Raw genomic sequence first — 12,420 nt, forward strand, 5'->3', positions numbered from 1 at the left:
TCATTTCATGATCTTTTTTTTTCTTTTTTCTGGTTTTTCAAAATAGTCCTGGCTGGCTGGCCTTACTTTGTAGACCAGGCTGGCCTCGAACTCAGATACAACTGCCTCTGTTTCTGGAGTGCTGGGACTAAAGGGGTGCTGGCTCGTGATTTTTTTTTTTTTTTAAATGAAGCTTGTTAGTAACACAAACGGCAATTTTAAAACCAAACATTCTAAAATATAATACAAAGACATACTAATTTGATACCTACATCCTGAGGAGTGACAGTAGAAAATATTTTTAAAGTCTTTTTTTCCATAACTAAACTTACATTATGCTTCTAGAAGGGCAGAACATTTTGTATGTACAGTGAAAGTACTGCAGCTCATCAAACATCCCGGTTTGAAATCTGAGGTGATGTGTTTCAGGCATGCTCATTGTAATGCAAGGTGTGGCATGTGCAATGCAAAGTATATGCTGATTAGAGCAGTGGCTGCCAGTGGTGAAGTAGGGAAAGGCAGCTTGGGGGATAGAGCTGAAACACCATGCATTCATCATTCTGGGATTTTGAATTAAAATTTGGTCATTCTGTATTCAGAAACATTGCTGTTGCTAAAAACTTCAAGACCTCTCACATTTAGTTAGGTGACTCCCATATGGGATGTGATTCACAGGAGAAGCTGGGTTGAGGCCGACCATGGCGTGCCACCTCCACCCTATATGCACATGCATACAAAGTAAATAAACTGTAAGAAATATTAAAGAGAATAAAAGAAACTGGGTTCTAGGCTAGCACTGAAGAACTTATTTTCGGTAAACTCCCAGTGCCTCTGAAAGAAGAGAGTAAGGAGCTATGGCTAAGTTTCTTCTCTCAGAGGGAAACTTACTAGATGTTCTGGTTGGATTTAGAGAAAGAGTTTTGATCTTTTGTTTTCTCTTTCCTATCTTGGACTAATCATTTTTTTCTTGACCTATGATTTCCTAGGATGAAGAACGGGATCCCCTTCTGCACAGTTTCAGTAACCTGAAAGAGGTCTTAAACAGTGTGACAGGTAAGGCCCACGTGTAGGAAACAGTGTAACGGGAGGAATACATGAATTTGATTTACTGCAGGGACAGATAAAATTTTCATATAACAGATCATATGGGACAAATAAATGGAACAAAGACAACAAGACCATATAGTAAACACTTCAGGCTTTACAAAGGTTGTGTGCAGCTCAGCTGCTCACCTCTGCCTGTTGAGCTCACTAGTCATAGATAAGATGTATAGGAGAAGTGTATAATTTCTTTTTTAAAAAGTAGCGAGTCAGATTTGGCTCCTGGGTAAAGCTTGCCAATCTTTTAGTCTTCCTATGTTCTCCGGTCCTTTGATTTTTATTTTCCTAGTCAAATCAACTTTATGTAATACTCACATTTAGAGTTTTCAAAGCCGCTTCCATATTTATTATCCTCGCTAAGTTTTCCCCAGGTGTGTGAAGAAGGCAATCATAATGTTGTCTCCTTTTATGAAAGAAAGCAAATCGATGTAGCTAAAGGGCTAGTGGTGTAGCTCAGTTTGTAGAGTGTTCATCTCTCACAAATAAGCCCTAGATGCAGTCCTGATGCCCATCAAACTGGGTATGGGATGCCCATATCAGCATGGACCTGTAATCTCAGGTCTTGAGAGGAGTCAAGAGGTTGGGAAATTCAATATCATCCTTTAGCTACATACTAGTTTTAGGCCAGCCTAAGCTGTAAGAAGAGACCTATCTCAAATGAAACAGGCAGATAGACAGACAGACAGACAGACAAATAAACAAACGATACACCTAAAGTGACTTAGCTAATTTATTCTCAGAGGTGGAATGGAGTAAGTTTTAGGCTGCTGACACCTGGTTTAGTGCTCTTTTCCATGTTTTCCATTGCCCTGGTACATTTAATTAGAGGAGACTGTATGTATAAAAGGTCTTTTATTGTGTGTGGGAGAAGAGGGTAATAAAAGGAAAACAATCAGTTCCTGTGAGTTTGTTGTTGTTAGTTATTGTTCTTATTTTACTCTTGTGGTTTTCCCCCAATACAGATTGAAAGGGAGTGTCTTAGAACTGTGGTTTTGTAATGTAGCCCTGGAATCCTGTTAGCTGGTGGTATATCTCAGACCATAATTGAATAGTATTTAGACTTCAACAAACTAAACAAACAATAAATGAAAAATGTCCTCATTTTATGAGAAACACAAGAGAAAGTTTGGAGAACAATTCTTAGTTGTTTTCCCAAGATGGAAGTCACTATAAAGGAACACCTTTTACTTTGAAAGGCTTTAGATCTATAAGCCAGGTCTGGTGGCTAACACCTGTAATCTAAGCACTCAGGAGGCTGAGACAGGAATACCATGAGATTGAGGCCAGCCTGGGCCACATAGTGAAGAATAAGGAGCATACACAGGGCTGAGGCTTCCTTCCTCTGTTACTTTGAATACACAGTACAAGGGACTTTGTGTATATACTGAGTTCCACGAGAGTCTGGGCTATAAAATGAGGCCCTGTCCTAAACAAGTAAGCAAATAAACAATACAGGCATGGTGGTACAGGCCTAGGGCAGGAGGATTGAATTTTTTTTTTTTTTTTTTTTAGTTTTTCGAGACAGGGTTTCTCTTTAGTCCTGGCTGTCCTGGAACTCACTTTGTAGACCAGGCTGGCCTCGAACTCAGAAATCCGCCTGCCTCTGCCTCCCAAGTGCTGGGATTAAAGGCGTGTCCCACCGCTTGGCTAGGATTGAAAATTTAAGACCTGTTTAGGCTGTAGAATGAGTTCAGGGCCAGCAGAGACTCTGTCTTAAAACAAAAAAAAAAAAAAAAAAAAAAAAAAATTCAAATGGATCAGAGATACAGCTCAATGGCAGTACATTTGCCTCACATTCACGAGATCCTGGGTTCAATCCCTAGTGGCAAACAAACAAACAAACAAACCAAAAAGAATGATCTTGAAACATCAAATATAGGCAGTGGCTTAGTGGTTAACCCGAGTTCTATTCCCAATACTCATGTCAACAAGCAGCTCAGGTCACATGGAATTCTTGAGTGACGACTTTACCAGTTCTGGCTCAAAACTTTCCCTTTTTTTTGGTAAGCATAGAAACTTTTGCATATATACAACACACGTACATTTCCTGTCTAAGGAAATAACCGTGTCTCCAGTGAAGTTGGTTGAGTCCAAACCACTTACTCTCACAGATGTATCTTTAGAAAATATTTGTGTCAGGAGTCACACAAACTGGGATGACTAAATACCCTACAATTAAAAGTACAGAATTTTTATATTTTTATTTTGACTAAAAAAATGTCAGTGGTGGGGACCTGACTGTTCCCTCAGTCATTACAGGCTCCTGGGGTGCTTCCTGTTTCAGGAAGTTCTTCTGAAAGCAGAGGTATGCTCTCTAGGACTGTGAGTGGTTTTTTAAGGGGCAAAGAAAGTGTTTTATGGTTCCATAACTCTGAAATTGTATACTGAATTGTATACTTTATAAGGATAGATTTCATAGTATGTGAATTCTAGCTCAAAACTTGTTTTTTAAACTGTAGTCAGCGTCCTGCTGTGCTCCCCAGCTGTGCTCCTCAGGTTCGCTTTGGATTCTGGACTCAAGTGATGCTGTGCTAAGTTCCTCAGTGGCTGGGACTGTGGGTGTGGACCACCCCGCTTCATAGTTCATTTAAAACAAATCAAACGTAAGCTAAAACACTGATGAGTTCACATGTCTCAGGGCTCAGAATGCTGGAGGGAAGCCTTTGAGTGTAGTCATGGCCGAGCTTTGGACCCATTGCCCAGCAAAGGCAGCATAAGGCTCTGTTCAGCCTCTTGGCCCACTTTGTCCTTTTATGTCTCTCTCATTAACTCAAGGAAGCACATGGCTTTTATATTTAAATTTATTCAAGCTGTAATCTTTGACATTTGAGTTAGCTTTTAGTACAGTTTTGCATTTATAGTAATATATATTATGTATTTTCTCTATCCCCAAAGAATCCCTTTTAATCTTTTCCGGATGCAAATTTCAGGCTGTCTTGTCCCATCTCCCCTCTCTTGCTCTCTTTCCCCTCCCCCCACAGAGTATGTTTGATCAGGTGTGGCAGGAATATCCACTGTCAAGCTGCGCCCTTTATATTAGTCAATATTATCCTTCTCCCCCCTCCCTGTCTGTCTGCTCCTTTGGGCTTTCCCAGTTGATTTATAATTTTGGAATTCTCATCGGAGTCTGTAATACAGTTTGTTCATTATTTAACCAAAACCTGTTTAATGAGCAGAGAGAGGCAATGTAAATGTTAGACATGTTGCAGTGATGTACCTTTGTGCTTCTTAGAGCTGGTGGGTAGTTAACTCTGTGCTGCCTGCAGGGCTGGGGGTATCCTGGGCTTAGGGGCTAAAGGGCCACTGTGGGAGTGGGAGTGGGAGTGGCCCTTTTGCCCCTATGTGACCTTTAAATCTGCCCAAACACTGCCATAGCTTCACATTCCAGTAATACATTTCCTTTTACCATTCTAGTAATCTTATGGGGCTCTGGCAAAATACTAGAGTTATGCTCAAACTAGAACCTGTGGTAAGATCTGTGGCATGGAATGGGCCGTAACAGAAAGGTCAGGTGTCAGGGCTTCTGGTACTGCTCTTGGTTTTAGGTCTGAAAAAAGATGACAGTTGAGAACAGTGATTCTAGCTGACGTGGTTTGTGATCTTTGGGTAATTTTTTGCCAGACTAGGTAAGTCTTTGTAAGTCTTAATACCTTCATGGAATACTTTTATGGAATGAATTTTATTCAGTTATGATTTGTGGTGTTTGGCTGTGCTTATTTGTATCCACATTTAGGTTGTCCTTTTTCTTGGTCTTCAAGCATCTCCTCTGTATGTTTGTGTTCATGTGTGTCCACAAATTAGTAAATTACATCTACAAAGGGATTCTTTGCTAGAAAAATCTTGGATTTTCATCAGAAAGAAATATTCTAAAATTTATAACAAAAATTTCTTACAAGATTTCTTTTTTGAGGAAGACTTCTCATATATATATGTGTGTGTGTATAAATATATATCTCCAAATATATATATGTATATATATATAAACCATATATGCATGTAATATATGAATGTATGTATATAAAATAACTGAGAGAGCGTGAGAACCGAGGTGTTTGTGTATGGTGAACCAAATGTTGTGTTTTTGTAGCCTCTGGTGTTACAAGACTAATGGCTGTCAAACCACTCTGAAACGACTTGAGATCTCTGATCTGTTCCCTATAATAATGCTTCCAAGGTGTGGAGAGGATGACAGTGAATGAGGACAGCTGGCGGCCACCTTCCCTCCTTCTCTCACTCTTTGACTTGGTCTCACTATTTATTTAGCACAGGGTTATTTTCCCATGTGCTTGGTTACAGGTTTCTGTTGCCATGTCTAGCTTGCTGCCATTTTTGTTGTTGTTGTTGTTGTTGATCTGAGTAACAAGTCAAGGAGAATGAATAAAGGTTGTGTTTTTCAAGGTGGCTTTCTCATGTAAAGCTGTTATAGGCCACAATTTAGATGTTTCTAAAGGCTTCAGTGGATTGCATAGAATACATCTCAGGGATAGGCTATCTCTTTACTGAGCTAACTGGGATAGCAGGAACTCTGACATACTTGAGTTTTAAGAGGGAGAGGCAGGTGCCTGGAGAAAGTGAATGTTGGAGTTTATTTAAATATAGTTTATCTTGGACAAACACACCTGTAGGGTACAGCCTGCCTCAAGCTTGCTGAATTCAGCATCTGAGCAGGAGGTTTGAGTACATCTACCCTCCAGAGGTTTCAGAGAACATTTAAACAGAGTCTGGAAGCCAATCTGGGAGGAACTATGACTTAACACCTGTCTGGCCCAGACCTCTTAGAAATAGCTGCCTAGGTAGAAAAGAGCTTCTCAAGGATGCCTGATTACCCTAGGAGTAAGTGTCAGGAAAAGGATTGAACACATTATATTAGATCACTAGATTTATTTCCTGTAGAGATTGAATGTATATATTCATTTTTTCTATAGGTGTCTCTAGTTTGGGGAATAGCAGAGTAATAGATCATTAGATAGCCCCTGAAGAGCCATGAGTGAGCCATTGACTTTCCTTCACTTGGAACTGAAGTAAACTTTTTGTTTTGCTTTGTTTTGAGGCAGGGTCTCACTATGTAGGTGTGGCTGGTGGAATTCACTATGTAGATCAGGCTACCCTGGAATGCAGATGTCTTTCTACCTCTGTCTTCTGAGTGCTGAGATTAAAAGTGTATATCACTATGTCTGGCAAGAATTGAACTTTTAAAATTTCAAGGTATAACAGAAAACTATTTTTGTTTCTTTTTAGAGGAAATTAAAAGAACCAAGTTTGTCAGATAAATTTATATAAATGACTGAATATTGGAAGGGGCAAAGTTGGCCAAATATATGTATTTCCTATACCACTTATTTACTTTCTTGGTTTATAATAAACATAAGATGATATATATAAATGTAGTATATATTTACATGCATACATACATACATACACACACAGAGACAAAACATAAGATTGATGAGCATGTTAGAGTGTGGCTTGATTACTGGGCACAGTAACTATATTTCCAGCTGTTTGCGAAGTAGAGGCAGGATTGCTGAGGCTCAGCAGTTCAAATCATGATGGAGCAACAAAATGAGACCTTGTTAAAAAAAGGTTACAAGATCCTGCCTCAAAATTAAGGTGAAGAATAATAGAAGATGGCCAATGGTGACCTTTGGTTCAATGATCATGAGCTCATGTAGACACAAACATGCATACATATGATGGGGTAATAAAGACTCTTGAGACTAGATAGCTGGGTGTGGTGGTGCGTGCCTGTTATAACATGGGAGACTGACGCGGCTGCATCATGAGTTTGAGACCAGCCTGGATTATACAGGTCCAGGAAGGGATGAGCATAGTGAGACCCTGTCTCCGAAGGAGGAAGGGAAAGGGAAGGAGAGGGTTCTGTATAGCGTTGCTTCTTGGGGTACACTCTGCCTTTACTCGCGGTAATACCCAGTCACACAGCCTACAGAAGCAAGTCTGCCTGGCAGGAATATTTGTTTTTTGTGGTTTTTTACTATATCTAATTATAAAGGGGAATAATAATAATAATAATACAAAGGGTATTGTTAATATATTAGTTCTCAAACTAAAAAAAATAAAAATAAAAATAAAAGGTAGCAGAGGCACCTGAGCACTTCCTAGCATAGTCTGTAGGCACTGTAGCGGGATGGCCTCAGGTGCTAGGTGTCAGACTCCTTAGGGTTGCTTTTATTGCCTTTGCTGCCTTCTTTTTTTTTCAGACTTTATCCCAGTCTACCCTCCGACTATTCCACACCCATAACTCCTTTCCTCCATCTCCACGAGGATGTCCCCAACCCCCATCCCCCAGACCTCCCCACTCCCTGGGCCTCAGTCTCTTGAGGGTTAGGTACATCTTCTCTGTTCTTTAGCACTGTTTCTCTCTCGTGAGGGCTGAGTGTCGCCCTGGGTATATGCCCAACTTGCTGTGTCAGCAGTCAGTCGCATAAAGGAGGGAAAGCCAGCTGCTCTTTTGTTTTTAACCAGGAGGTAGTAAACTCTTTCTTCTACACCCACTCAAACTCTGGGCAAATGCCAAAAGGATTTACAGAAAGCCAAATGTTTGAAATCCAATCAATGTGTAGTTTTAAGCAGGAAAGATAATGAAAGGTTTGTTTTAACTCTACCCTTCTCTACCTGCCTCATGTTCATAGGACGGTAACTAATCACCCTAGTTTCTGAAATAGTATAGGGTATGTTTGTGGAAAGAATGAATACCTCTCTCCTCCTCCTTAGAACCATTAAAAGAGAGTTAGATATATAGCAAAATACAAAATAGAACCCTTTAGCTCAGACCACTTTAGAAATTCACGGTAGGTGGTGAGAAGCTCTGACTTGTTTGTGGTCTCACTTCTGCCTCAGGAAGTCCACAGGCAGTGATTCCCCTTTTCTGTAGCCTTTGTCTTATAACCTCTGGGACTTGGATGGACAAGGGCTGCTGGATGCCTTCTGGCTAGCTTCTCATGGAAAGTCTCTTCTGGAACACCAGCCTTCTGTTAGCCACCGCTGCCACTGTAGGTCATGTTCTGAAGGGCTGCCACATGTGCACAGAGCACACTGACATTCCCTTGTTTCATGCTTCCTGAGCCATTACTTGTCAGCTGTGGAGTTCACATTATTGCCTCCAGTGTGAACTGTGGGTGTTTTGGAAGGAGTCTGAGAGACTGCATCAGAGGGAAATAAACCATCACTGGGTTGGAGGGAAGAGCCAGATGTGCTGTAGGAGGAAGGACTTTCTGTCGTCACCCATGCACTTGCTTCCACATGTTCCATATCCCGGAAAGCAGCTTAAGAAATGGAGGATAAGGGTAGCTGGGGACATGATGGGATAGGCAAAGGACCAAGAGGGCTTCAGTGTTATCTAGGATTGGCCTTGGATTGAGAAAAGTCCTTTAAAAATAGGAATAAATAAGATTTCCCTGATATTGGTGTTTTCCATTAGTTATTTTTGTTTTTAAATAATTAATTGGCAGAAAAATAAAACAAAACTGGAAAACACCTCATTCCACATGAATGTTCTTTTTCTTTGAATAAACAGCAGGTTTAAGGAAACTGGCACCTGAGGCGGTTAAGAGCACTGGCTGCTACTGTGCTCTAGAGCTCACCTTCCACACTCAGTCCCCTCATGGCCGCTCACAGCTGTCTGTAACTCAGTGCCAGGAGATCCATGGCACCAAGCACTCACATGGTGCACATATGTATCTATGCAGGCAAAATGCACATACACATAAAAAATAAAAATAATCTTAAAAAAAAGCTGGCACTAAATTGACTTAACAAAACAGGAACTGAGGTGATATCATGACTGTCTTACAGTGAGCTAAAATAATATTTTCAGATTGCTTCCCATAGTGAATTATAGTGTAACAGTGAGGTGTGTGACATCTCTTACGCAATTTTAATTAATGAATTATTTTTATTGTTACTTTGTATGGATGTAGAGTGATTTTTTTATACCTTTACCTGGATTCCAGGGACCAAATGCAGGTTGTCAGAGTTTGCAGCAAGTGCTCTTTACCGAGCAGCTCGTTTTTCCAGCTCACCTCCTAATTACTACTTTTTATTTTATTAAAACTGTTTTAATTTATATTTATTTAGTAGATCATAGATAGTTATGATTTTCTAACTCTATCATTCATTTTGCATTTACTACTTGGCGTTCTCTGTGAACAGTTGCTTTCCTCTTTACCTGGAGAATAAGCCAAAAATTTTTCCCTAGAAAGGCATGGTAAACCTTTAATTCTTGGTTTTAATAAGTGTTCAAAACAGAAAGTTCATATAAATAATGACCATTATTGATGTCAAATTTATTTTTTTCTTATTTGACTTATAATTAGTCAATGCTGATAAGTAATCAGGTATTACTAATATTTAAGTTGTTTCAAGCTTGACCAGTGAAACCATCTTTAGACTGGTTAGTTACTTTGTTCTATTAACATGCCTCTTTTGAGTACTTCATGCTTTCTGGTAAAGCAGGTAACATTAATGGAGAGGTGGGAAAATAAAGTAGAAGCTACTGGTGTATCATATGTTAGTAATAAAGGCAAATATTACTTTATTTCATTCAGAGCCTGGGTTATGGTCATTTGGTAAAGTGCTTGCCATGCAAGTCTGAGTCTCTGAGCTCGGATCCTAGGACTCAGGTAGAAGGCTAGACACAGTGGCGTGGTCGGTAATCTCAGCTCGAGATGTGGGAACAGGATGCCTGGGTGGAAGGGCCAGCCAGTTTAGCCAGTTGGTGAGCTTCAGGTTCAGTGAGAGACTTTTTCCAGAAAATAAAGAAGAGATCAAGGAAGATACCTAGTATAAACTTCCGATACACACACACACACACACACACACACACACACACACACACACGTGTTAAAAAATAGAAAGAAAGGAAGGAGGAAGGAAAGGGTTATAGTCAAGCTGCGTTTTTGTTGATGATACTCATAACAGTTAGAAGCCTGGCAGAGTTAATTCCCTGCTCCCAGAACTGTTTTGGATTTGCAGTATTATTTCTTGGACAAGGAATCCAAAAGAGTGTTGTCAGGATGTCCCTCCTACTATTTATTTATCTTCTCCTCCTCTTCCTCTTCTAACCCCCTTCCTCCTCCTCTTCTTCCTCCCCCTTCTTCCTCCTCTCCTTCCTTCTCCCCCTCTTCCTCCTCCTCTTTTTCTTCCTCTTCCTCCTTCTCTTCTTCCTCCTTCTCTTCCTATTTTTTTCTCTTCCCCCATCACCCTCCTCTGGTATAAATCTACATCCGTGGTTCATTGTTAGTACTCACTGTAAGTAAACACATTTTATGAACAGACCTGATGACTTTGGTGAAGGATCCTAGTTACCATTGCCCAGGAAAAAAAGTACTTGGCTCAGCTCACCTGGACAGAGATTGTAGGGAAAACATTTGCAGGGAAAATGGACTTCTGTTGTCAGAATCCAAATAAGGCTCATTAATCCTCCCAGTTGAGCACCAGCTTAGCATCTTAATCAGTTTCCTTTCAGGGTTTAAAGACTCATTCTGTTTTCTACATTCTATGAAGAAAAAAATGAATAGTGCCTGCTTTGATGGAATTGTTATATAGGTATGGAATGGGAGATATTTCCAGGGTTCTTGGTAGACTACAGGCTCAAGTAATAACATAAAACTGGATTGTGTGTGGACTAAGGAAGATAAGGGAAATGTTTATGTTGGTATAATTTTTCTCCAAAGACCAGAGGTAAAGAGGAAGTTGGCTTGTTTCTACACCAGAGATTATTTCACCCCTATTTACCTAGTTGATGTTTTTAAGACATTTTTATCAGACCAACCGATAGTAATATGTAGTTTTTAGAATCATGCTTTGAAATTTTTGTTTGTTTGTTTTGTTGTTTATTGAGACGTATAGTGCCTAATGCTGGCCTAGAACTTACTCTGTAGCTTAGGTCAGCCTTAAACTCACGGCAATTCTCTACCTTGTCCTTCCCATGCTGGGGTAACAGGCTTGTACCACCATGCCCAACCAGTAATTTCAAACTTGCAAGAAAGCTGTAAAATTAATACTGATGTCTCCCATATGCCCTTTTGCTAGTTGATTTTATTGTCTTCTTTCTCACTATACAGTTATTTTTTCTAAATTATTTGAGAAATTAATCATATGCACCTTGACACTTCAGTGTGTGTTTCCTAAGAACAAAGATATTTCCCTTAATCTAAGTAAAATGATCAAGTTTAAGAAGTTTAATGATTCAGTAATTTACCATTAATGTTTGTCTAAGTTAAGGTTTCTATTGCTGTGATAAAGCCCCATGACCAAAAGCAAATTAGGGAGGAAAGGGGTTATTTCATCTTGCAACTCTGAGGTCACATTCATCATTGCAAGAATGATGAATTATTATTATTTTTTTAAGATTTATTTATTTATTATATGTAAGTACACTGTAGCTGTCTTCAGACACTCCAGAAGAGGGAGTCAGATCATGTTACAGATGGTTGTGAGCCACCATGTGGTTGCTGGGATTTGAACTTCGGACCTTCGGAAGAGCAGTCGGGTGCTCTTACCCACTGAGCCATCTCACCAGCCCAGAATGATGAATTATTAATTCCTGCCTTATTCAAGGCAGGAACCTGGAGGCAGGAGCTGAAGCAGAGGACATGAAAGAATGTTTCCTATTGGCTTGCTCCTGGTGGCTTGCTCAGGGCCACACGCCTAGGGGTAGCATTGCCCACAGTGGACTGGGCCTTCCCATATCAATCTTAATAAAGAAAATGCCACACAGATTTGCTCCCAGGAAATTCTATGGAGGCATTTTCTCTTAATTGATTTTTTCTACCCAGTTGACAGAAAGCAACCAGGACAGTTGACACTTGTCAGTTTGACCCACAAACACATTACTGTTAACTTCTCCTTCCTTCCTTGTCCCTAAGATGCCATATTTATATTAATATCACAATATAAAACATTCCAACTGTGTGGGTGATCAGAGGGAGGGGGAAGGGGATAGGAGTTTTCGGAGGGGAAACCAGAAAAGGGGATAACATTTGAAATGTAAATAAAGAAAATATCTAATAAAAATAAATTCTAGCTTTTAAAGTCCCACAGTCTTTAAAAATTCACTTTAAAATTTCAGTGTCTCTAAAATATCCAAAAATATCTGGTAGTAGTGGAGCACACCTTAATCCCAGCACTTGAGGGGGAGAGGCAGGCAGATCTCTGAATTTGAAGTCAGTCTGGTCTACAGAGTGAATTCAGGACAGCCAGAACTATATAGAGAAACCATGTCCAATAATAATGGTGATGATAAATAAAATATCCAACATTTCCCTAAAACGCCACAGTTTTCAGAGAGACTCTGAAAGTTCACAGTTTCTCAACTGTGGG

General features: G+C 39.9%; 1 protein-coding gene across 4 annotated transcripts in view; it reads left to right on the forward strand.

The window, feature by feature from the left end:
• Gbf1 (golgi-specific brefeldin A-resistance factor 1) overlaps positions 1-12,420 on the forward strand; it is a 134,002-nt gene that overhangs the window by 17,183 nt on the left and 104,399 nt on the right. For all 4 annotated transcript variants that reach the window (XM_006526582.4, XM_006526580.3, XM_006526581.3 and 1 more), the window contains exon 3: positions 966-1,032. In XM_006526582.4, the coding sequence (XP_006526645.1) occupies positions 966-1,032 (67 nt within the window). The remainder of the gene's footprint in view (positions 1-965; positions 1,033-12,420) is intronic.

This window comes from Mus musculus, chromosome 19, assembly GCF_000001635.26.
Source record: "Mus musculus strain C57BL/6J chromosome 19, GRCm38.p6 C57BL/6J".
In the NCBI taxonomy this organism is placed as follows: domain Eukaryota; kingdom Metazoa; phylum Chordata; class Mammalia; order Rodentia; family Muridae; genus Mus; species Mus musculus.